Raw genomic sequence first — 26728 nt, 5'->3', positions numbered from 1 at the left:
TCTAGGGATATTAAGCGCCAGAGTCTAGGGCGTTTCCTTGTTGGCGGGGCCGCGTGACCAGTTGTTGTGGTGGTGCTGGGGGGCCCGGACGATCCCCGCCAACCATGTCACGTAGACCCTTGTGAGGCCATAATTAATCATTCCCCCGGTACCGAGTAAAGATAACCATGCAGGTGAGTCCTTAAGTATCTGGTGCTGAGTTTGAGCCGAGGAAAGGAAGTGTGTGAAGTGGGGAAGCGGTGGAGGACGAGGTCTAAGGAGGAGGAGGGAGTGAGGAGGCAGACAAGTGAAGGTGAAGTTCCCTGTGGCGCTGACGAAGGGGTCTTAGGGTGCCCTTGACCTGACCTGACCTTCCCGGCGCCAAGAACACGACGCCGTTTGACCCTGGAGAGGAAAAAATGCGGTAGCAGTCAGCTGGCGTGAGGCCGAGAGGGAGGCAGCCCAACCTGACCCCTGGACCTCCCAAATTCCTCAGGTAGGCTGCCCTGGGCGGTTTTTTTTACACCTGTGGGCTTTTATTAACTATTTAACTATCTTTCCCCCCCCACTGTTGTGATTGAGTGGGTTTACGTACTGGCTTTTTATTTTAGCGAGGGGGTTGAGTTCGTTGTGTGTGTGTGCGTGTCCCGCTTTCTGTTTGAGCGGTGTGAAGTCTATGGTAGCGTTGTGTTCCCTTCAAGTCCAGCACCACTATCAAGTCTATCTCATGGGTGTGTCTGTATGTGGAAGCTGTTGCTGTGTCTTGCCATATATGGAGGTCACTGAAAAAAGACCATAAATTAGGATCCTGAAGTGGTGAATTTGACAACTCACTGTAGAGTCAGCAGTCTGTGCTTGTGGATGTTCCTCACTTGAGAGCAACCTTGCCATGGGCAGGAGTGTGTCAGCCTTCAGCCTTGCCAGCACCACACAAGTCATCCTGTCCTAGAGTAGCTGTGTTGGCTCCCTTGTGCTAAAGTGGACATTAGGAAGTGTGTTTGTGTTGCACCTGCTCAGACTTTCACATGTAAAATTATAATTGACGATTCAATGTTCCCATGTAAGTCTGACAGGTATTCATTGGAAGTTTGCTGTATACATGTTCTCAGTGACTTTTTGATTGATTTATGTATTAATTTATTGACTGTAAATACTCCATAGTACTGCTATTGAAATAGCATGCCTTATATGAAATATTTTAAATTCTGTGTCATTTAAGGCTAAGCACTTCATCATAGGTAATGTAGTTCACAAGCACATTATGAAAAATTTCCATATGAACCTGTTGATTATTTCTTTGTGTCACCAGCAGCAGCATTGGCTCTAGCAGTTCCTCTTACTAGTAAATTAGATATATGTCTTTGATCAGTTTTTCTGTACGATATTTTCACTTACAGTTGAGGGATACGTGAGGTTGAGTGCACCTCCCCCTCCCTCCCCCTGACGGATGAGTCATTGGGTGGACGGCACACCCGTGAGTCTGACTTTCTTGGTGTTGGATGCTGTGTCTTGGTGCTCCGGGTCTGGTTTTGATCTGTGTTGGTGTTTGCCTGTACTCTTTTGTTGGGTTGATTTCCTTTAGCAAATTTGACAAGCATGCAGTTTCTTTGATAGCTGTCTATAAAGACAGTTCACATTTTGTCTTTATATTAATTTCAAACCTGTGTTTCAACCCCATTTTTTTATATATATTTAAAACTTTGTGATGCTGATCTGTTCCTTCTTGTACTTGTTCTGTTATTTGCATTGACAGTGTCATATGCCTCTTTACATCCCCTTTAATTTACTTATTTAATAATATTCAGGCTTCAAATTTACTTCATATTTTGAACCTTAGGGTTATCATTACCATGGAGAAAAGTTGGCCTCAAGCTAGGGGTTTTGTGGCTCTGTTCATAATTCCTGTATATGATTCAGATTCTGATTGGGATCCCTTCAAGGTTTCTTCTGGCTATTTCCTCTCCACTTGGGGCAGACGAGGGAACCTGGAGTCATAGAGGGTGGCCAGCATTCACCATGTTGACAACACACCACCCTATTGAAATTATCATCAGTGCAATGCCCGGATCTTTTCCGTTTGGCGTACAGCGCTAAAATTAATTTTAATATAGATTTTCTTATGTATTTTGTAAACATTATCCCATATTTGAATTGGATTTTAAAAGATCCATAAATTGTATATAATACTGAATATTACGACTTTTTAAAGTTTGAATTCCTTCAGTAATAGATAGGAAGAACATAACTTTAAAGGCAAATAACTCAAAAACTGTTAATTTCTCCAAAAAAATAATGTGATATTCTGATTCTACGGACAAAAAATGCCCAACGACAGGCTCTGAGGGAGTCTGGAGCTTGTCAATACTTACAGGATATTTCACACTTGAAAACTAATGATTGTGTGTGTGGTATTCCCATGGCCAAATTTGACCATTCTCGGTGTTCTCCAGGATCTTTAGTGCAAGCAGGTCAGGAAGAGAAACAAATCATTTTACATCATGTCTTTTGCTTCAGGAGCATTTTGTAGCTCATCATTCCTCCCTTGTCATTTAATCTTTCAGCTGCAGTCATGTCTTTGTGCAGAACTGCACCTACAAGCTCTGGATCTGATGATATCAGTTGTGCAGTTTTATCATGATCATTCATAGCCCTCTTTTCTTTATTAGGCTGGGCAAGGGAGAAGCCTTGATGCAAGGAACAGGTTATGAGTTGATGCCTTTGTTAATTTTCTGTTTGTTATCTTACTGTCTTTGGCTCAACCTTTCTTTTTATAGAATACCTACCCAAATTTGTTAATATAAAAGGCAGTGACCGAAAGGTCTGTCAGTTATTATATACATGGAAGCTCCATGAAAGCCCTGCTCAGACATGTGTAGCTGCACCAGTTAACATTACAGAGACCAAATGTTTCAGAGACTTCAAGCCACTGATCCCTAGAAACATTTAAGATACTGTTAAAATGTGCCACCATAATGATGACCCCATGACCTACTTACTGTATACATGGTGGCCCCCACCCCCTGGTAAAGGAAAAGAGAAGAAGTCAGCAGCCAGTCATTTCAGCCATCTGTACCTAATTCTTTACAAATATTCAGTGATTAGGATCATGGTACAGTTTATCAACAATCGTAATTGACCCACTATCGGAAACACTGTTCAACACTCCTTGTGACCCTTTCATGTTCAACCAATACTTTGCCTCTCTCTGTCTTCCTCTGTTGATTTCGCAGATGGTCTTCTGATACCAGAGTTCACACACATGCTGTAGTGGACCATGGAATGAATAACAGTTTCTCTTGTCAGATACCTCAAGTTTCACGTTGGGTATAGTCACTAAGAGAGGCTCAGCGTTGAAATAGTACTTGCATCCATCCATTCACTTGAGGAAATTGTCCTGCATAGTATTCTCTTCTGCTCTGGTATTTGCATTGTCTAGTGACTGAAATGGGCAAGGTAGTGACACGGAATGAATGCAGCAGGATGTCTGTCACATTTAGTTGAAAGAGATGAGTAGTAGTTTGAGTTATAGTGTGTGTGTGTGTGTGTGTGTGTGTGTCAGAGCTCACTGGCTTTTTGGATTAAGAGCTCATTCATATCTTTGGCAAAATCACAGAGATAAGGTTTCATTTTATGCTCTATATGCAACTAAATGCTCTATCAGCTACTTCTGTACCCGCCCTTGCTCTTTTTTTATCTGGCCCTAGTTAAACTTGTTGCACCACAGGTATTAATAATAATGTGGGAAGATGCTGAGCTCAGTGATAGCAATTTTTTATATGAATTTTTGATGATAGTGTGTGCTGTGTGTATTTAAAGGAAGGAGAGAATGGTGTATGCTTAGGTGACTTACTGAGCTTTTTTTCTTTGCAGAGAATGGATATACCTGAAGGAGCAGTTGTGCAGCAATATAAGAAAAGGGTGATTTTCCTACTTTTGTACCTCAGTGGCAGTCAATGAGGGTGTGGGTGGCTGTTTTCATTGTTGGTGTGGTGTTCAGTCCTCCACAGCAGCCTCTGAACTGTTTATATCTTGGGTAGTCTGTCAGCTTCACATGTAGGCTTTGATGTCACCTTTATCCAGTGCCAACAAAGGAAGTCAGAGAGAAAGAGAAAGAGAGACAGAGTTAAACAAATCATTATAGTTTCAGCTTCGGTGTTTTTATTTATTTCTCAGTGGATGCAAGTTATCATTGCAACGGAATACTCTTCTTTGTGTCTTGTATTATATTCATGGCAGGCATCCTTTGTTTGTGACCCTGTCATCACCTTTTGAGTGTATTCATGTGTCTAAACCTGAGAATGTTCCTGCATATTATATTTTGATTTTACACTGGTAATTTAAGAGATGCATGGAGAAATAAATCCCAGTTTGAATGGCTTACCATAAGAAATGGATAAGTTTGAAGTGATTTGATTATTTACAAAGTCAGAATAAGCTTTTCTTTTTATATGTACATCTTATACATACTAATTTTTCCTAACTCCGTGTTTTACATTGTGCCAAGGACATAATAACTTTTCATGCAGTCCCTGTAGTTGTGTTATGATTGGGGTTTTGCTTTGCTTACTTAAACTTAGATTTTTTATTACTTTAAAAACTCCATTTTATACATACTGCAATTGTCACCAGTCAGTCACTCCATGTACAGTGTTTGGGTATTCACAACAATTCCATGCATATATGATTTGGATTGTTCAGTTAATATTCTGATTGTCAAATGTAAACTGAATGCTGTATTTTACTCTAGACTTTCTATTAATTCTTGATACAGTGAACTTCAGCTCTGTTGCGATCGCAAGGAGAACACGGTTTCTTCACAAACATAATTTGCAGCTTGCTGGGCAGGGCCACAGACTTTAGGTTCTTGTGGTCTTGCACCCTCGCATTGAGATGTGGTTGCCACAGGTAATTAATCGAGACGTTCACTCTCATCCCCCACTGGGACATGCACACCCGCACTCAGTTCCCTTGGTGGCCCTCATGGCACCAAGCTGGGGCTCCAATGATCACAGATTGTTATAATCATCTTGTTTGTGATAAAAAGAAACAACTGCAGAACATGTCAACCACATGCCAATTGAAGATTAGGTATTTGTCTGCAGTTACTCAAAAGTTGTTGATTGTCTTATATTTCCCGTCTGTCTCACTACACAAGACTTACGCTGCTCATTCTCTCCCCCCAGCCCGAGGACCCACCATTCCTGACGGTGGGAACAGAGGTGTCTGCCAAGTACAAAGGCGCTTTCTGTGAGGCAAAGGTCCACAAGGTGGTCAAGGTTGTTAAGGTCAAGGTAAGAATGGAGCATGTCCTTCCTCTGTGTAATTACTTTGCATTAACCCAATCATTATACAGACCATGAGTTTGGATTCATTGTTGTCCTGTTCAGACATACAATTGCCCAGTCTACATTCACATCGGGGTAGAATTGCTTAAAACAAGTCACATTTGCCCAGCTTCATCATATGTTTATTGTCTACCAGTGAACAGCAGCTTCAGTGTGATAGGGAGTCATGCATTACACAGTGTGCGTGGATTTGAGATGCAAACCTTTGATCTTTATGTTATGTATTGCTGTGTTTTTCTGGCTAGATTCATTTAGTATTAACGTAATAATATGTCATTAACAGATCCATTTTGTTTTCAGATAACTTGTCCAGGAACATAATATAGAAATTTATGATAATAGTATTAACACAAGCTTTCTTTCAGGTAACATTTAAGCTTGGCCTAGGGTCCACAGTGGTATCAGATGACCTGGTAAAAGGGGTGCTTAAGATAGGGGCACAGGTCAAGGCCAGCCACCCAGAGAAAAACCAGTATGTGGATGCCATCGTCAACAAGATTCAGGATTGCAGCCAGTATACTGTTGGTTAGTGAACTGCTTCTTTCTCTGATTATGTACATTTTATTCTTCAATCTCAAGAAAATTATTAATTTGGTTGAAAACTATCTAGGTCATGCATTTGAAAGGAGTCTCTATAATGGATAAAGTGAAAAGCTTAAGCAAGTGTTAAGTATTGTACTTCATATTGCATCAATCTCCAATCACTGATCTTACTCTTAGAAATACAAAAAGCTGTATTTTCCATATTTCAGCATATATGCATTCTCACTGTTTACTGTTTACCTTTTCACCCACTAGTGTTTGATGACGGGGACATAACAACTCTGCGTCGCACCTCATTGTGTCTGAAAAGTGGCCGCCACTTTGCTGAAAGCGAAACCCTGGATCAGCTACCTCTGACCCACCCAGAGCACTTTGGCACACCAGTGGGAGGTGCTCGAAGAGGACGCAGGTCCAGGCAGAACCCGTGAGTACCCTTGAGATTGCCTGATATGCTTTGCTTCACACAGCCAACACCAGACACTTTTGAGCATCTTTAGACCTTGGTGTGTTGCTTCAGCCCTTTTAGTATCCATTCAAGTCTTGCTTTGCATAGATATGTGAACACCTGTAAGCACATACAATCCTGAAATACTAAGTCAGGCCAAGCAGTGTGTGGAACATTCTCTTTTGGTTAATTGGAGATATTGGGTCATTGAATATGGCTTCACAGTGCTTAGTGGAATAAAGACAGAGATCAGAGCCTTTATGTAATGGCCACTTCATGTCTTCCTAAACCTTTCAGAGAGGGCGAAGAGTCTGGGGATGAAGATGATGTCCATAAGCGTCATCGGTCACGGCGTGAAGAGTGGGAGTCAGACATAGGGAAGGTCGTGTGTGTGGAACTTGGGGACAAGAAGAAACAGAAGGACAATTGGTTCCCTGGTTTGGTTGTCGCTCCAACCTCCCAAGACTCTGTTAAGATAGAGACCAAGAAGGACTACCTTGTCAGATCGTTTCAGGATGGCAGATAGTGAGCTATTTCAATGAGTTTTATTTTTTAATGATCGTACAGTGAAATGTTAAGTTTATTTGTAAGCAACTATATCCGGATGAGTAATTTATGCAGGATTATAATTCATATCAGTCAAATATCTGACATATAGTAAGCCCTGTCATGTGTTACTCGTTCACAGCTACACGGTCCCCAAGAAGGAGGCCTCACCGTTTAGCAGAGAAGTTGGGAGTAAGGTGTCTCAAAGTGCCCTCAAGATAGCCGTGGAGAAGGCCTTGCTATTCATGACCAGGGACGAGCTGCCGCCTCACTGGGATCGTGACCTGCTGTTTGGGATGGATGTGTCGGATGATGACAGCGACAGGGATGGATCAGACTCGGATGTAAGTAGCTGTGACACTACTTGTTGGTTATATTTCAAGTCTTCACTGATTGTATGGCCTCTTTAAGGACAATTTTTTCCCTTGCATTTTGTCTTAATAGAGACCTGTTTTTTACTTTTAGGCTTACAGCAGGAAATTTAATGAAAGATGTACATTTGACATTTCTATTGAAATTTGTGGATTTTGGTCTGTTGTTTCTCAGGTTTAAGTCAACTAACGATTGCTTCTTGCACAGAGCTCGGATGATGAGCCGAGAGAGGAGAAGGACCATTTTGTTGCTCAGCTGTACAAGTTCATGGAGGAGTGTGGGGCCCCCATTAACAGCGGGCCAACTGTTGGCAGCAAAGACCTTGACCTCTACAAGCTCTTCAAGGTACTGTAATGTGGGCCATTGTATGCTACAAAAATTAAAACTGATTAATGCAATGCTTTGTTATCAGAAGTGGTAGACTCTAGAAGAATGTTCAAGGAGCATCTGAAGAATGATGAATGATCTAATGTCCACAAAATTAGAATAGAAACAAATTGTAGCTGAGCAGTGGATAGAGGATTATAAGAGGTGGCAGTGTTGAAGACTCATTTGAACAAGTAATTAGACTAAAAATCATGAAAACTGAAGAAAAAGAAATGTATGGTAGAGTAAAAAGACACTCAAAAGAACAAACAATTTATACTGATTTGTGTTTATTTTGCTTGTGCAGGTTGTGCAGAAACTTGGTGGTTTCAACCGTGTGATGAACCAGAACCAGTGGAAGGTCGTGTCCAACAAGATGCAGCTGCAGGCCCTTGGTTCTCAGGGACCCAATCTCATCAAGGCTGCCTACAAGAGGTGGGTGGGAAGGGTGGAGTGCGGTGGAGGTGAAAGACTTGCCACCTATTTGATTTATCAGTGAAGTGGTTCAACTAGATTAATTACATTAATACAGTAACAGGGAAAATGCTGGTGATGGGTGAGATATGTGAAGTAGTTTTTATTCACTGTGGAAAATATAGTAAATAGGTTAAATAAGACAATTTAATGATAAGGCACTTGAAAAGGAAAATTGCAGTGACGGCTGTACTGCATCTTTCAAATTCCAAGCAAACCCTGTCCTTGTAATGTGAGTTTTCCCCTACAATACTCAATAGTCTTTTTTTTTTTTTTTCTCCATGTATGTACCTTTTCCTCCTTGGTATTAAGTCTAGATCTGTTTTATTGTCTAATAATTAATTTTGATAGTATAGGAGCACATAGGTCATGGTGTTGATGACAATGGTTCTGCTCCACAGGTACCTTCAGAGCTTTGAGGAGTTTTATCGCAAGCTGGGGTGCACCATGGTGAGCAACCCCCGGGGCTCCCGCATGAGGCACCGCTCAGGCCGCAGTCTCATCAGGGACTGCGACCGCACGCCTCGCACCTCCAAGAAGAAAGAAAACGACAGCTGTGACTCCACGGAGGAAGAGGGCGAGAAAAAGGAGGAGGAGGAGATAGCATCACCAGTGGTGGTCAGGAAGACAGAGAGGAGGAAAGCCGAGAAGGAAGATACCAAGAAAGCTGAAGAAAAGAAGGAGGCAGAGAAGGAACCAGATAAGAAAGACTCCGACAAAAAAGATACGGAGAAGAAAAAGGAGGAAGGCAAGGGTGGCAGGTGTGTAAAGGGTGTAAAGTTGCACTAGTTAATGTGTACAACCTTGGAACTGAATTTTACGGCTTTTATTGGACTGCTCTTAGATGTAACTGATTTCTTGTGTCTTTAGTCTGACTTTCTCTCCCATGGCATTGAAAGTGATTGGAGGGAAAAGATGGAGTAGCTAATAATTCTTAACCTGGTAGCAGCGACGGGCCAAATTTGTGGCTTTACTGTGTAGCAGCGACGGGCCAAATTTGTGCCATGACATGAACCCCCCAAAATAGACGATACATAATCTGATCACAAATGCTTTGATATATATTATGAAATGGTTTGTGTGAGGGGTGATTTTTTCTCATTTTTCTCGCTTGAAGGGACCATTGAGAAACATGATCCCTGCAGCTACCGCATTAACATAGGTCACCACATGTTGGATGAGTGTGTTGAAGTGGCAAAAGTGATGCAAGTTATAACTGATGTTGGTGTGTGACCCATCATTCAGCTTCAGTTTGTCTGGTCATGATTCTTACCATGTCTTGGGCTTTGGGATTGTTTTCGTGAAATGGCTCGATTCCTGCCTGTCCACTTCTTATATGTGTAGTATATTCTGCAGAAAAGGGGTGTTGATATATAGGCCACTTTTTTTTTTCCGTCAGAAATTTGCCAGAAAACTTAAAAATACATTTCATTTTCTCAGGAACGTCAAACACGAACCAGCAAAGGTCCCGGAGGATGAACCAGCCATGACGAGGGAGCGGTCGAGGGAATCTGGCGGAGCAAGAGAACGGTCAAGGGAATCCACAGCGTCTGCACGGGAGCGGTCGAGGGAGTCCACTGCGTCAAGAGAACGGGCATCCAGAGAGCAGCAGTCGGTCAGCAAGGAGCGCACCAGAGAACAGTCAGGCCCAAGGGATACCGGGAGTGAGGCACCAACCTCTATAAAGGACAAACTGAGGGAGCCCAGGACGCCCCGATCTGAAGGCAAGACGAGAGCTGCTCTGGCCGCCAAGAATGAGGCCGAGGTGAAGACCCGGTCCAGCACTGTGAAGGAGGAGAAGGAGGTGCCGGAGGTAAAGACTCGCTCCAGCACCAGGGAGGAAAAGAAGGAGAAGAAGGAGGCTCTTGAAGATGATGAAGAGGAGGTGGAAATGGTGAGGGCTGTGCATTGTGTTTGAAGGTGTCATTCTCTTTGTAGCCTCTCAATTTATCTTCCAGTCATCCCTAGGAATGTTGCATTACAATTTTTTTTTCTGAAGTTTTGTTTATCTTTTCTTAACTTTTTATGCAGTCTACCTCCCGCCCTTGTTGTAGAGGGACATGGGGGGTTGCCTATGTACAGTATTCATGTTCCTTGCAAAGTCTTGTTTCAAGCAACTGTTGGTGTTTCCGTTCCTTCAATCTGAACTTGCTTTTACTTTGCATAGTATCATATATGGAATTCATACATTAGTCATTAATTAGAGTAAATACTTACAAATAACAGCTATAAGAGCATGACTATTGTGATGCTGATGAATTCATCTCCCCAGGCACAGACCCGCTCTTCCGTTAAGCACCTGGAGGAGACTCGTGAGAAGGAGGAGCCTTCAACCCCCTCCAGGAAGACACTCACCCCCACCAGGAAGGCCAAGGCTGTGGCGGCTGAGCGTCCCAGCGTCAGCAGTTCAACCTCCACTCCGACTACAGTTGCAGCCTCAACCCCCACCACTACTGCCACCACCACCACCACAACCACCACCACTGCCAACAGCAGCAGCAGTAGCAGTAGTTGCAGCAGCAGCAGTGCAGCGGTAGGAGCAGCAGGAAGCACAGGGACAGTCTCCACCTCAGCCATCACCACTGCTGTACCTTCCTCCTCTTCATCATCGTCATCTTCCTCTTCTTCCTCCACCACCTCTTCCATGGGCGGCACTACTACCCGCACCCCCACCCCGACCCTCACCCCCACCCCAACCCCCGACCAGGATGACGATGAGGATGACGAGGATGACTCCAGCACCTCCAATGCCCCCTCTTCCTCGGCCCTCTTCGGCAGCCCCGGTGACAGGAAGGCCAAGAAGACCAAGGCACTCAAGGGGGCGCCAGGCCAGCCTCTGTCTGCTTTTGCAATAACTGATGACGCATGTAACAAGAAGCGGGGCAGGAAGAAGAAGGTGGAGGGGGAGGTGGAGCCACCCGCGTAAGTTATGAGAATACTTTATTTTCAATAATACATCACATAATTTAAAAAAAATCAGTATAAGCTTGAATGTGTATTTGCCAGATTGTCTCAAACAATAGATTTTACAATATTATCCTGCAGATTGAAGCCAATTTACTCTCTATGCTGGATTCCTCCATCCAGTGTTTCTTCTGTTCTCTGCAGGGGCAAGTCCCTCATTCCTGCTCATGTGCCAGTGAGTGTTGGGGACAAGCTGCGAGTCCTGTATGGTCCCAGCGCCAAAGAGTCCAAAATCACTTACGAGGCCAAGGTAAAGTGACCCCTATTATGTACATTTGCACCAGTAGGTTGCACCGTTTTGCTTTTTTGTGTATCTCGCACTCCTTATTTCTTATACACCTTGTGACTAAACTTGTCTTACATCCCTAGAGTTCCTTCAGAGGGATGGTAGTGGTGAAAGTCTATTTGTTCCCGTCTGTACATTGCATCCTTGCATTCAACGGTCCTTTCATTCTCACACCACCTTTTTCAGATTCTCTGCATACTTTTTTGTACCAGCATATGGAAGGTCTTCCACTTACATGTCTTCCATCTACCATGTCCATAAATTCACTCCCTGTCATATCACAGTCATCCATTCTCTCATAGGTGTCAGATCATGTCAAGTTGTTACACTCGTCCTCTGCTGCAAACACAAGATCCATTCACCTTGATCAGGCATGTCACACTTGAACCTTCCACATGTCATTAGTCTCACCTCCCAGTCTTTGCTCTGTAGGAACTTCTCAGATAGGCAAGCGCACTTCACTAGCATGAATCTTAGCATTACTTTGCCCCACTCAAAAAAAAAAAAAAAAATTATATATGGGACTGCCAGTGCTTTCTTCCTGCTTCTTAAATAAGCATCAGAGGAGCATCAGAACTAAAATTATGGACTTTTACTTAAATGCTTTTCAAGGCTTGATTGCCTCTTCATCTGAACTTCAGACCGTTTCTTCTTGCAAGTAAACAAAACCAAATCTAAATCAACTCTTCCAACAGAAATGCTTTAGATATTGTCATTCTTACTACTGAGTTACTTTGGCTCATATGGAAGTGTGATGTGTCAGTGGCTCTGTTCCTCTTATAACCTTTGTCACGCTATCGGCCATTAGTATTTGGGTTGTTAGTACTTGAGTGATGTTTGAATGAAAATTTGGTCTGTTCCATGAGATGATTTTTCCTCAGACTGACGGTTCCTAAAAGGGTCATTATTATTACATTATTTCTAAGTCTGGACTTCACCCTGCTCATCATGGAAAATGGGGCTGTGATGGTAAGGATGAGAATGATGATGCACAGTGACAATGGTGATGATGATGATGATGATGATGACTATGATGATGATATGGTGATAAAGATGAGCTTTCTCAATAGTATACCATGTATATATAATAGTATATACGGTACTACTTGCCGGGAATGATGTTTTATTGTTTTAATTTAGGACTACAGATCTGCCATGGTCAAGGTGCTTAGTAGGAAGCATAGCATGTGGCACATGTTTGTGTTTGTGGACAGCTAGGCCTTAGCTCATGGAGGTGTCTCAGCAAGGTGGGCAAGTAGGACATAGCAAACTCAGTTCTCTAAACACCACTGAAGGAGCAGGGTGTCACGGGTTACATCACATTGAGCTGCAGATAGGAAATGTTACAGTGGTGGCTTGAGTGTTGTTACTCAGGCCCATAGACAGGCATCAGGCATGAACACACCAGCAAAGTGCTACTGACACACACTACTTCATAATTTTAAAGCAATACAATTATATAATGTAATAATTTCATACTTTTTTTTTTCATTACTATTTGAAAAAAGACTCAAGACAATAGGTGTATAGAATATGAAGTCTATCCCTTTGCCTTAAGCTTTTGGTTTTGTTCAGCATCACTCAGGAAAAATACTCCATTTGAGGTAATCATATTAAAAGTTCCATTTATGACTAAAATACAGTGTCCCCTGGCATCCTGGCGTCTCCCGGATATAAATTCATCTATTCTTTTCCCTTTAACACCCTTTCAATGCCCATCAGGTGGTCCCTTTATGTCCTTTACATCTTTTCTACTCTAATAGATTCCTCATCACATTGTTACTCATTTGATACTCATTACCTACCCAGTCTTTCATACTTTGCTGATATTCATCAGCCTTTTCATTTCTAGGGCCAAGAATGAACTTTTCACTCAGTACACACCCAACAGTTGAAGTGGTGGTGCAGTATTGCTAGGCCAGTCATCAAGTACCATAAAAATTTCTACCAAGATAGTAGGGTCTGGATCCTCATCAAACAAGTATACAAAACCTTACTCTAAAGTCCTGACTGCTTCTCTCTTTACTCGGAAGGTTATCCACTCCTACTGATTACCTCACTTTTTTGTCAAGTTTGGTATTAATTTATAAGTAGAGATGGAGCAGTTTTAAAGAAAATTGAGATTTTAGTCATGACTACAGCTAGCAGTGGCCAACCATCTTGGCCATCTTCCAGACTTATTAAGCTTTAGTGAACGCTTTAGTCGTGTCCAAAGAAGCTGAACTTGGGAGGTGTTGACCAGGCCATGCAAAAGCACCAAAATTTATCCATTAGGTTATGTTATTGTGGTCATAACCTGGCCTAGCACAGTCCAAGTGACCAGTGTACGAGTAGTGGCCACGGGGTTTTGTGTCAGTCCTGCAAGTGATACATGTTTTTTTAATGCCGTTGAGTGGAGCAGTCGTGCACACATCGCCTAGACACCTGACCTTCGGAAACTTTGGTCAAGTGGTGCCTCAGGGAGAGAGCTGAGCTTCCAAAGGCACACCCATAAACAAGCAAGAATACACAGGCTGGGGGCAACCACCACTGTCTTGCTGCAGTGACCTCAGATAACATTTCTACTAGCCAAAGAGCAGACAGTAGACTATTATCTTTGCTCATGGTGAAGCGGCTTGTGGAAGGAGGAGTTTTTTGTCAGCTGACCCATTTGCCCTCCTTATTATTGTTGGTTCTGTGGAACTTGTAGCACCACCACTCTCCATATTGATCTCAGTTTCTGACTAAATTAGGAATTTAATCCAACTTATTGTGTTAAAACTTCATTATAAAAAAGATTTGTATGCGTGAAAGGATAAGGCGGCTTTACTGATGCTGTTTTGAGTTATCGTATGCCAATGATCATTGAACAACTGGCAACACTGCTCATCATGTCTATCATGAGAGCCACGCCATCAGTTGACAACATTCACAATTCCTACTTCACGATTTATGCAGTTGTCCAATACTTTATTGGCAATTGAATAATTATCATGGGCTTGAATGATCGATTTAATGGTAATTTTCAATGCAAAGTATTTTCAATTCATAGTGACTTTGATTACTTTGGAAAGCTTTTCTGACAATGAGTTTACTCAGACAATTGGCTAATATTAACTGCGACTTGTTCATAAAGTAGATGTGGAGAACTTTGCTTCATACCAAATACTAAACTTCCTCATTGAGTAAAAGTTTACAGTGAAACTTGCCGTTAGTTGAGGATGAAGATATTGCCCTAGATCATCTACAAGGTGTTGCTGCTATGAGCTGTAAGGTTCCTTACACAATTATATCTCCTCTGACAATTCAGTAACCCTCCCCTCACCCCTGGTTTAAGGTATCTACCATATATTATTTACTTGAGAATTCTTATATTGCATTAGTTTAGTTGATGTTTTATCAGCTGTTCATTCACCCAAGCCTTTGCAGAGCTTCAGTTACATGTACGGCTGTAGTACAGTTGGTCACCAATGTTCAGTCAGTCTGTTATCTGTAAGTGGTGATTGGCTGTACATCTCTTTCTCAGACATCGTTTGTTCATCATTCATCACACACTGTTGTAGTGATGATGAACTAGGTTTCCTTTGCTTGTACAGCCAGTCAGTCATTTCATCTTGTAAATACTGTTGTTGGGATGTTTTAGGTTTCCCTTGCTTAGTCAGTCACTCCTCCCACAGGTCCTTGAGGTTGAGGAGGAGGGCAGTGCCCCCATGTACTATGTCCACTACCTGGGCTGGAACACCAGGTACGATGAGTGGATCAGGCGGCCACGCATCGCCGAGAACATCACCTGGTCCCAGAACCGTGCCAAGAAGGGCCGGGCCGCTGCCACCAAGGAACTCAAGGAAAAGAAGAAGGAGAAAGACACTAAAGAGCCTCTGAAGAAGGATGAGAAGGACCCTGTAGGTGTCATATTTGTGGTTTGGAAGACTGTAGCTTAGGATGGAAACAATAGGATTAGCTTGTAATTGTCAAGTGTTTAGTTTGTAAGATTCAGTAACGCAGGGTGCAATGAAAGAAGTAACTCATGCCTCGGAAGCTGTGTATATTACCACTTCGAGGGGTTGGTGGGTTATAAAGTGCACCTTTCTTAAATAGAATGTTACTGATTTGCCTGGTAGACATTCAGCTGTGACTGTAGCTTGTTTAGAATTAATTTGATGTGCCATTGTAGCATCATCATTATCATCATCATCATCATTTTAACATCATTTCTCGGATATAACATGAAACTGGAGATTGGGAACCTGATTCTCAGTTGAAAAATTTTGCTCAAATGTAGTGACTTGCATATATGAGCACTTCATTATTAAACTGGTTGCATCTAGGGCAGTACTACTTGGGTGGAGTGGACTGAAGTGGGGTTCATTTTGCTGGGCAATCTTTCTCAGTTGATTATTTGAACCCCTAGCTGACTGAATGGGTAAAAGAGTTCAAACCGCACCATATTTTACTACTTTTATGTTGTTGTTGGCCATTTTAACAATATAACCTATACCAATACTGGATACTATATAACCATGTTTGATTTGTACCACAGGCTCAAGCAGCAACCGTAGCCTCCCCCAAGGCCATCTCCAGCAAGCGAGGCCGGCCGTCAGTAGGAACCCGCGAGCGCAGGGAAAGTGACCGCAGTGAGAAGAGTGACACAAGTGTCACCAGCAATGTCTCAGGACCCAGCACCCGGGCAGCCAAGGACCGGGGACTCTCCCAGCCTGACAGCCCCTACTCAGATCAACGGCGACCTAAACAAGCTGGTGAGTAGCATATAGCCTTCGAAATGTGGACTTCATGTGCAAAAGTCCTGTTGAGTAAATTTTATGGTTAAGTGCTTATTATCAGAAATATCATATCATAACCCAATATTTCTTTTCAGGAGCAGTGGAGAGTGACAGTGAGGACTATGAGTCTGATGGTGACACGGGCTCTGAGAAGTCCCGCACTCGCTCCTGCTCAGACCGACGCAGCACAACGTTACTTGCATCCTCCTCTGTGTCTTCCACTCTGACTTCAGAGCCTTCCACCAGCAGCACAACCACCACTGCCACTTCCACTGTAGTTACTGCCACCACCACGAGCACCACCACCACCACCACTGCCATTGCCACTCCAGCCACTGCTACCACTGACAAGCCTCCTCGAGAATCCCTGATAAAGTTTGAGCCCACTGAAGTTAAGGAGGAGGCAGAAGAACATAAACCTTGTGGTAAAGATATTGACCTGAATGCCATCATCTCAGAAATGAAAGGTTTGGACAAACCACTGAAGAAAGAGGAAGACCGCAGCCTGAAGGAGGCTCCTCCTCGGTTGATATCCCCAGTGATGCCCACAACAACCTTTGTTCCACCAGAAAAGAAGGTGGGTGCTTCCCCCATCAAGCCATGCACAACAGACAGTCTTCCAAAGAAACTGACTGAATCCCCAGGCAAATCAGTGACCCAGGACTCCACTAAATTGTTGTCTCCTAAACTAGAAAGCCTGGAAGATGATATATATGAGTTTAAAGAGCCAGAACCTTTTGATTTTGGTGAAATAAGAGCCAGAAAAGATGTAAGGATCAAGCCCAGCATGGGTGGTGTCTCCTCTGAAGACAGTGATCCTGAGGGAAAGATGAAGAAAAAGGGAAGACCCAGGAAGGACATGAAGGACAGTGATGGGGACAAGACAGAGTCAGACAGTGACAGCTCTCCAAGTCCACAGAAGCGACTTCTCATGCCAAGGGAAACGAGGGAATCGCCAGCAAAGCGACTTGCAGAAGGCAGCAAAGAGGCTGCTGCTCCGGTTCTTACAGAAGCAAGTACAAACCCCGAAAAGAAGGATGCCATCACGATCGCCACCATCATGTCTCCACCCCGGAAGGTGCTCCTGAAGAGGGACATCCCCATCAAGGTGGAGGCAATTGTCCCTGCCATAACAGAGGCAAAAATCATCAAGCCAGAGTTTCCCAAATGTCCGTCTCCCAAAGGAAGCATAGCGGAGGGTACCCCCAAGATTCCTCTGCCCCTCAAGGAACCAGTGAGACTGCATGTGATCCCAGTGAAGGCCAAATCTGTTGGGGTCTTAGATCGACCTGTGACAGCCATTTCTAAGCCTCTTGGCGCATCCTCGCACCTTCTCACTCAAGCTGTAATCCCTGTTATAGAATCGAAGGCCCTTGCAAAGCCCGTTCCCAAACAGTTTGAAGTTAGGAGTGACAAACCACCACCACTGCAAGTCAAAACTGATGACAAGGTGGAAGCAAAGGTGATACCATTCTCACAGAGGCAGCAGCACATATTCCCACACCTTCTCAATAGACCTGAGCCAGCAGAGAAGCTAAAAGAGGCCCAGCAAAGAATTGCATCACCTTGTATTCACTCTCCTCCCAGGGAAGCTGCCACTTCCACTGCCTCTACCTCCACTTCCACCTCTACCTCTACCTTCACCTCCACATCTACCTCCACCTCTACTTCTACTACCACATCTACTTCCACTTCTACGTCCACCTCCGAGTCTGGTGTCCAGAGTGGGCTAGAGACTGAGAGGTCCAAGAGGGAGAGCTCTGTGGAAGAGAGCATAGAGGCTGTTGTAAAGAAGTCACGGCAAGACCAGCAGCAGCAGCAGCAGCCAGAGGATGATGGCGGCAAGGGTTCAGACAAGAAACGGAGGTCGTCCTCCAGGGGTAAGAAAGTGCTGAGCCGGGAGTTTGTTCCAGATACGTCAGAAGAGTCAGATTCAGATAACCGCCTGTCTCAGCCTGACCAGGAGGGAAGGGTGAAGAAAGGGAAGGCAGCCTTAGATGCAGGGGAGAAAGGGCCAGACTTCAGCAGGGGGCAGAAGCAGTTGACAGAGGCAGAAAAGAAAAGCGGAAGGAGAAAAGCAGGTGAAGCTACCACTGAGGAGGAGGATGGCAATGAGGAGGAAAATGAAGAGGAAGATGATGATGCTGATGGAGATGAAGATGATAGTGAAGTATTGTCTCCCTCATCAGCGTCAAAGGCCAAGGGAGGTGGCCGGAGGTTAGATGTGGCTAGCGACCAAGACCAAGAAGACAACACAGATGAGGACTTGAGGCACCATCGCAAACGGCCAAGAGCATCTGCCTCTGCCACGCCAAAACGGCCCGAGGAAGAGGCAGAGACTGGACTGGGAGACTTGTTGTGTGAGGAAACCATTCCTCCAGGCAGCCCAGTGACCCATGATGGCTCTTGTGCAGAGCCCAGTCCACAGCAGCACCCAGATGTGAAGAATGAGATGCCATTTGCCAGTGTTCCCACTGGCAGCAGCTTCGGGAAGAGAGGACCCATCCCTGTTGGAGGACAAATACCTGCAGTGACGGCCTCTTCATCGTCATCCTCTTCCGCTGCTCACCAGACCACCACTTTATCCTCGCCTACCTCCACCCCATCTGTGCCACCGCTCATCCTTCCTCCACAGCCGCTTCCCAGCCATCACCAGCAGCCTCTCCAGTCACAGCCAAAATTGCCTCAGCAGCAACAGCAGCCAAAGCATCAGCCGTTGCTCATCCCTCAAGTGCACCAGTCTTGTCAGCAGAAGATTCAGCAGCAGCAGCAGAAATCTCAAACGCAGCAGCAAATACAACACCAGCAGACACAACACCAACAGTTACCACATCAGCCAGTCTCTAAGCCATCCCAGCTTCAGCACCTTCCATTACACTCTCAGAAGCAACAGCAGCAACAAACAACACCACTGACCCAGAAGCATCCCCCTCATGCCCCCTCTGCCATGACTGGCCAGTTGTCGGGCCCACCACTCCACACACAGTCTGGCAGCGGCATGCAGAGCCACCATCACAAGCATGGGGTTCCAGCAGGGATGCAGCCGCAGCACCAAGGCTCACCCATGCAGCACTCACAGCAGACTCAACATTCTCAGACACAGCACAATCCCCATGTCCATCAGCATTTGAAGGTGCCACAGCAGCAGCAACAACAACAACCATCACCACAGCAATATCATCAGCAACAACCACCGCACCCACCACCACATCAACAGCCGCAGCAGCTGCAAAAGTCCCAGCAACAGTCACACCTCCACCATCACCATCACCAGCATCAGCACCACCAACATCAGCACCACCACCATCAGCAACAGCAACAGCAGCAGCAGCAGCATCAACATCAGCAACAGCAGCAACAACAACAGCACCACCACCCCCACCACCACCTGGGTCAACCTCAGTCACAGCTCAAGGTCCATCATCCACTCCATCACCACCACCATCACCAGCAACATCATCAACACCCACAGCAACTGCAGCAGCATCACCAACAGCAGGTGCAGCAGCATCACCAACAGCAACAACCACCACCACCACCACAGTCCCAACAACAGCCTTCCCCACAACAGTCACAACCCCAGCAGCAGCAGCGCTACTCCCCCTCCCCTGGGGTGCTGCGTCACCCTCCTGAAGGGGACCCGTACCTCCCACAGGAGCAGCAGTACCAACGCCTCACTCCTAGGTCTGGGGCAGTTATGTCTGGCAACCTTGGGGCTGCAGGACTTCCCCTTGGGTCTGCCCAGCCCTCCAGAATGTCTGGCCATGGGGGGGCCTCTGGGGGAGCATCCACTTCGGGGGGGCCTGCAGCACGGGAGCCTGGCGGTGCTCAGAACACCCTCATAGACAACACGCCGCCCACCACGCCGGAGAGCATCATTTCCAACCTGTCAGATTCTCCCAGAGGGTGAGTTGATTGTGAGGCTTGAGTGTTTACTAGTACAGGCTGCAGCTTATTGACTCAAAGCATGGAGTCATTATTGCCACCACCATTACCATCATTATTACTAATAGTAGCTATTAGTTTCATTATTAACATTTTCAGTGGCCAAAGCAAACAAATTTATGTACAATGATAGTCACTGAGTGCAGATTTTAGACTCCTACTCCTACTTTTCAAGCAATATGTTTGTTTTTCTATGTATGATTGACAGTGGTAAATGGCCTTCTTGTATGTATGAATTCTTCATATTCTTCAAATTCATGTTATTTGTTTCAGGGATAATGAGGGTGCCAAAATTGATGATTCCAGTAAATCAGGGAGAGACTCATCTGAAGTTGAGCTGGATAGTTTAGGAGACCACACCAAGATTGATCAGTTCTCAGAAGGTAAGTGCAGCCCACATCTGTGTGAGACCTTGAATACATGTTTGCACCAGCCTCTGGGTGACAGATTTACCCTCCATTCAGGTAGTAGTATATTTCATAACCCAGGAGTTTAAATTCCATATCATATCTTATGAAAACAGGTTAAATAATTTAACAAATAATATCTACAATTCACTATTTCATCCCTTCAGACTCCAACACGATGGATAGCACTCTTGGGAGTGAGCCGCGCCGTCGAGGGGCAATGATCAGCCCGGTGAAGCGACAGCATGAAGGTGCCATGGGGCAGGCGGGGCTGGGTGACTGTGAAGGCTCAGAGACTGAGGAAGGCAATATGACACCAGCCATGCCCAAGAGGCGACGGCGAGGACCTCGGGCAAGGGCAAACGATCTGGAGGATGACGATGGCCTGAGGAAGGGAATGGGTCAGGGAGCCTGCTCAGGGCGGAGGCGGCGACGTCATTCCTCGTCGCGTGGAGGTAAGGAGAAAACTAATGGTTTGAATAAATGATCAAGTAACATCATTCATTGTTGTTGCTTAAATGTGCACCCATCTGTTGTGTTGTAACACACATGAATCTTCTCAGGGCTTCAAATTGACGATGACAGCGAAACCAGTGGATTATCGGCCTTGTCTCTAGCATGCAGTGCTGCCAGACGGTCCAGATACAACTTCTGCCAGGAACTAGGTAAGGTAGATGTACTACGGTGCATTGGTTGTAGTCCAAAGTGATGGGGAAAACTTGGTCATTTAAGATAGGCCAACGATTGAGAAATTTTGTCTTGTACTTCATAAGCAATCATATAAAGCTCAGAAAGACTTAATCAAAGTTCTGTGAGAGCATTGGTTGTGTGAACTGAAGTTATATCTTTAGTAAAAATGACACTCTTTGTGCTCTTCAGACCCTGACCTGGACGCCACCAAGAGGATAGCAGTGTTACAGTCCCGGATTCAGGAGCTGAAGAGAACCTACATGCAGGTCAAGACTGAGTTGGCTTCTGTTGAGCGCAGGCGGAAAAAGCTACGCAGGAAAGAACGGGAAAGTAAGCAGCACAGTCATGTTGTTTCACCTTCTCCCTTTATCTTATGATTTTTTATTTATTTATTTATTTTTTTTATTAATTGTAGATAGAACAGTTAGGAAGAACATGTAACAGAATATATGCTTTGCACCAGATATTGGGTTGTGAGCAGTGGAGGTTGTATGAGTAAGTTTTTCTCTCAAATATTGCTACTCCTCACCATTTATCTGGTAATTTATGACTTGTTTGCAGAGGATGCAAAACCGGAGCTCACGTAACATGAGGTGAGGGGACGGGTCTGCCCCAGTCATCTGTGATCTACTGTGCTCAGTGGTGTTGCTAAAAAGTGAAGAAAAATATAAGGAAGGATCTCAATAGTTTCCTGTAAGACATGGGTTGGTAATGTATTTATTAGCCTCTAAGGTGATGTTTTAAACCCTGGTTTTAAGAGTCATTGAGTTTTAATGTTGGAGCCGTGGACTCGACACATTTTATGTGAGTTGGACTCGTAGAGCAACTGTGTCTTTGGGAGAAAGCAACTATCAGGCCATAAGGAGTGCCTTGGTACATGTTATGGGTTCTTGTAGGCTGGGGAGTAGGGAGGGTAAGCTTTAATGCTGGAGTGTGTTGTGGGCGTTGCCATGCTCGGTGATCTGTAACCTCGGAAGACAGAGAGATATTCAAAGTTGTTGTACAGTGCTCATATTACTCTGTAAATAAGACATGCACTCAAGTGATATTTGCAGTACTTTTTTATTGTTATTTTTTGTAGTATAAGTACTACCAGTTCATTTTGGTGTTGCAAGATTAACTTTGAAGAAAGTTAATGCCTTTGTAAGAATATGTATATAGTGAATAAGGTACATATGGATGAAAGAAGACTGAGTGAGAAGAAAATTATCTATTTCACCATAAAGTATTTATGAAAATTTGTAATATTTTTTATACAGACTTGAGAATTTTTTTACTGTATCTTCCTTATTCATAAAGTAGGAAAAATATTTCCTGTGAAGTACAACTTGTGCATGTGTGGGTCCTTGCATGAGCCAAGTCAAGTCTCGCATTTTTGGTTTTTAACTGTTAACCACATACTATAAATATATATATCAGCTGTAATTTGACTAGTTGATTGCCAGTTTCCATTTAAAAAAAATTGTTAAGCTTTGTAGCTCAATCAATTTTCCTCTCCTTAGAAAAGCAATCAAATGTGACTAGAAACAGTATCAAGCATCAACAGATCAGACTACAGCTCTACCATTGCCAATGTTACCTGATGCCCGTGGAGGGGAGGGGAGGAAGGAGGAGGAGAAGTAGGAGGGGTCAGAGCTTCCCTCCCATTGGGTGAAAGCCAGGCAGGTGTATTCTTAATTAAAACTACTCGAGTGACATAGCTTTAGGGTTACCACTACAGAGTAATTGACCTAATATACTTAAGACATAGATAGGAACATTGCTTCATTGTACTCTACTACTACAACTGCTGCCATTCTGACTGTCACAATACTACAGTAACACCGGCTGTTTCTACTGTTTTACTGCTGCTACTACTATGGAAACTACTACTACTACTACTACTATTACCACGGCTATCATCCTCCACCACTCCGACTTCTACTATTGTGTCTTATCTCTTAAGCATTGCCAGAGCTTCTCTTTCATTTCCTTATACATATACAATTGCAACTAAAATCGTTATGTGCCCCATCAAGAAGGTTATGCAGACTAAGGGCTCTTCTGGTAGCTCTGCCATCTTGTGCTCAAGTGGTGCTTTCAGACTCCAGCCACTTTTGTATAGATCTGAGTATTATCAAGCTGTTCTCTTTCTCTCCTTCAGACACAAAACCTATACTACACACCTCACCAACTAACCAGACCCAGTGGCTGTGTCTGCCTGTCTGTCTGTCTGTCTTTGCCTGTCTCTGTTCTGTCTGTTCTGTAAGTACCCCAGACAACTAACTACCTAGGAGTAATAATACACTACTACAGTCACTTGTTCTGTTATGTGAAGTGCTTGTTGAATATTATAATTATTGATTTAGATGGTTATAACACACACACACACACACACACACACACACACACACACACACACACACACACACACACACACACACACACACACACACACACACACACACACACATACACACACTTGCTGATGAAATGGTCATACCTGTAATTCAAGTTGAGGCTTATTATTGCTTTAAGTACTCCAAGATGCTCTCCAGAACAGACTTTTGAGTTATTGGCTAAAAATACAAAAATAAAAAAAAATTGCATGTAATGTGATTGGGTGCAAGGGAATGGCAGACAAAATCTTTAAATGCAAGCCAGCCAGTTAGCCAGCAGCCAACCTAGCCAATCCAAGCCAATACAAGCCAAGCCAAGCCAATACAAGCCAAGCCAAGCCAAGCCAAGCCAAATCAGCATCACGAAGACTGAATGAAGCACGTAAGGCAACACAAGTGGGTAACAGACACACATGTTAACTGCTGTACAGCCTTAATTTGTTACACAAGAATCCTAAAAATACATGTTTTATGTTCAAAGAAAAGTGATCAGTTGTTGTCACTCCATCCCCCACAAAAGCCGCCTTTAGAAATCTACAGCTCGTAATGTGCCTAGCCTGGTTGTCTATAGTTGCAAAAAGGTCCCTTGGTAGCATCTCCAAAGTTTTGATAATGCAGGAAGCTGTGCATTCTAGATTTGCTATGTGTGTGATTGTCCCTTTTTTGTTGCCAAGGAAGTGGAAATAGATGCCACTGATATAATGTTTCCCTAAGTAAATATATTCTACTAGATTTTTTCATTCATTATTTTATTTTATTTTGTTTTTTCTTGATTCACCTTAGATGTAACTATATATGACAATCTAGTCCAATTTCATGTTTTTATTTTCCATTCTAATTTTGAGGGCTGATTAAATCACTTGCAGCCCAACCTAAAAAAAAATCTCCCATCTTTTTTCATATAACTTTTTTTGCTAGACTTGTAGTAGATGAGCAATGACAGGCATGCCACCAGGGCTCTTACTAAACCAATGAAATGTCTGGAGAAGCACAACATGGGACTGAGGAGAGGGGATCGAGGCAGGAGAGAGCCAGCCATCCCCTTCATTAACCTGGTAGCAGTGACGGGCCAAATTTGTGGCTTTACCGTGTAGCAGCGATGGGCCAAATTTGTGCCCTGATATAAACCACCCAAAATAGATGATACATAAACTGATCACAAATGCATTGATATATACGTGTATTATGAAATGGTTTGTGTGAGTGATGATTTTTTCTCATTTTTCTCGCTTAGAGGGACCATTAAGAAACATGATACCAGCTGTTACCAGGTTAATCAAGGCAGTAGTTTATAGGGGAGGGTAGGGGTGAGTGGAGACCTATTTCCTTTCTAACACATTTGCATCCTTAGCGTGTGTGTTGTTTTCTTTAGGGATCAAGGAAGGAGGAAAACAAGAAGGAAGGCAATAGATAGATAGCTAAGAGGAAGGGAAGAATGTAGGAAGCAGGAGAAAGTAATTGGAGTAGCTACTGATATGATCTAATTGTTACTCTGCATTATTATAGATCACGAATATCCAAGGACTATATAAGGGCCGTATTACTTAACATTTCATCGCCCAAGTTCACATATTTGACAAGACTTTTGTAGGAGTTTGGGGCATTTCCAGTAGTAGTTTTATGACCCTGGTGGTAATTTGACCCTTCTGTACCATGATCCTAAAGAAACACTCATTTGACAAGGCTTTCCTGGGCATTTCCAGTAGTAGTTTTACGACCCTGGTGGTAATTTGACCCTTCTTCTGTTCCATGAACTTAAATAAACACTCATTTGACAAGGCTTTCCTAGGAGTTTGGGGCATTTCCAGTAGTAGTTTTATGACCCTGGTGGTAATTTGACCCTTCTTCTGTACCATGATCCTAAAGAAACACTCATTTGACAAGGCTTTCCTAGGAGTTTGGGGCATTTCCAGTAGTAGTTTTATGACCCTGGTGGTAATTTGACCCTTCTGTACCATGATCCTAAAGAAACACTCATTTGACAAGGCTTTCCTAGGAGTTTCGGGCATTTCCAGTAGTAGTTTTATATGACCCTGGTGGTAGTTTGACCCTTCTTCTGTACCATGAACCTAAAGAAACACTCATTTGACAAGGCTTTCCTAGGAGTTTAATTCGGGCATTTCCAGTAGTAGTTTTATGACCCTGAGTTGGTGGTAGTTTGACCCTTCTTCTGTACCATGAACCTAAAGATCAGACAACCATTAGAACCCAATTGACCCCATCTTTGACCTTTAGAAATAGTTGATGTGAAAAATTAAGGGAAAGAGTCTTATAATACCAATCACAGTATGAGATTGATTAGAGAAAAAGTAGTACAGAAATGGTGTCTAGGTTGAGGCAATGGTCTGAACTGCCGCAAAACGTGTGCATAAATTAACTTAATTCTATGCTTCACCCCGAGCACCTGTAGAAGGTTATAGAGTACGGTACACGTCCTCCATTGCTATTTATACACGTGTCCCTCCTGCAGTGATCGCCTCCATCTCATATATTTTTCCTCCATTATCGATATATAAATTATCACCGGAATTTTTCTTCATGCATGATTTACCGCACACCCACTAGCTATATACACCTCTATATATTAATCTCGACAATTAATTGGTGCTTAAGATTTACCGGTACTGAATCTTTTTTTGTTTTTTTCGTATAAAAGTTGTACAATATTCCTTTTCTGGGAGACTGAGATAGTATATATATAAGTACCTTTGTACTGTTACACGAATTCCTGCTATTAAATGGGTTTGGGTTGTTATATAATTGATAATGGGTATACAGATTTAGTTGATAAGGCTGAGACGTCAAAACAGAGATAACTTACACGTGCGGAGTTAAATATTGAGATGAGATGAGAGATGAAAGGAGGGAGATCGAGAAAGGAAAATATAAGAAGGAAAGAGGGAAAGAAAGGAAAGGAAAGGAGGCCATACATCGTGAGAAAGAAGGATGCTGGAGATGTTATTTGAGTGGGGTTAGGATATTATTTAATTGAGAAAATTAGGTGCAGATTTGATAAAGATATATTACCTGCAACAATAAACTATCAATCAATCAATTAATCAGGAGACGTCATTATATGTGAGATAAGGATATGACACGTGCGGAGATGAAGAGATGCTGATATGATGCTGAGCAGGAATTTAATTAAGGATGCTGGAGATGAAGCTGCCAAGAAAAGGGAGAAAATGAAGACCAAAGAGGAAGATCATGAGTATAGTGAGGGAGGAC

General features: G+C 43.5%; 1 protein-coding gene across 12 annotated transcripts; it reads left to right on the top strand.

The window, feature by feature from the left end:
* Positions 1-47: 47 nt before the first annotated feature.
* On the top strand, positions 48-23989 carry LOC127010219 (serine-rich adhesin for platelets-like). 12 transcript variants are annotated; one of them, XM_050884123.1, is made up of 22 exons: positions 48-475; positions 3850-3897; positions 4751-4884; positions 5163-5270; positions 5690-5849; positions 6123-6291; positions 6610-6837; positions 7001-7202; positions 7438-7575; positions 7904-8031; positions 8472-8831; positions 9511-9964; positions 10343-10992; positions 11158-11284; positions 14977-15201; positions 15840-16056; positions 16176-19986; positions 20299-20408; positions 20600-20887; positions 20996-21097; positions 21312-21452; positions 21684-23989. In XM_050884123.1, exons 3-22 carry the CDS (start codon positions 4870-4872, stop codon positions 21707-21709), a joined length of 7659 nt encoding a protein of 2552 aa, XP_050740080.1. In that variant the 5' UTR covers positions 48-475; positions 3850-3897; positions 4751-4869; the 3' UTR covers positions 21710-23989. The 12 variants fall into 12 exon arrangements, with proteins under 12 accessions (XP_050740080.1, XP_050740072.1, XP_050740057.1 ...); XM_050884115.1 differs by lacking the exon at positions 4751-4884 and adding an exon at positions 1377-1453 and having other exon boundaries at positions 11179-11284; XM_050884100.1 differs by lacking the exon at positions 4751-4884 and adding an exon at positions 1377-1453.
* Positions 23990-26728: the final 2739 nt, after the last annotated feature.

This window comes from Eriocheir sinensis, chromosome 4 (genome assembly GCF_024679095.1).
Source record: "Eriocheir sinensis breed Jianghai 21 chromosome 4, ASM2467909v1, whole genome shotgun sequence".
Taxonomy (NCBI): Eukaryota; Metazoa; Arthropoda; class Malacostraca; order Decapoda; family Varunidae; genus Eriocheir; species Eriocheir sinensis.
Note: the sequence above shows the minus strand (reverse complement) of the source record. Positions and strands in the feature narration are given on the sequence as shown.

What these genes read in the sequence shown, in the direction of transcription:
- LOC127010219 (XM_050884100.1), top strand. Translation starts at nt 1,427, where the DNA reads ATGAGTCATTGGGTGGACGGCACACCC. An exon ending in AAATCACTTACGAGGCCAAG is followed by an intron (nt 11,285 to 14,976) that starts GTAAAGTGACCC and finishes CTCCTCCCACAG; the next exon opens with GTCCTTGAGGTTGAGGAGGA. An exon ending in GATTGATCAGTTCTCAGAAG is followed by an intron (nt 20,409 to 20,599) that starts GTAAGTGCAGCC and finishes TCATCCCTTCAG; the next exon opens with ACTCCAACACGATGGATAGC.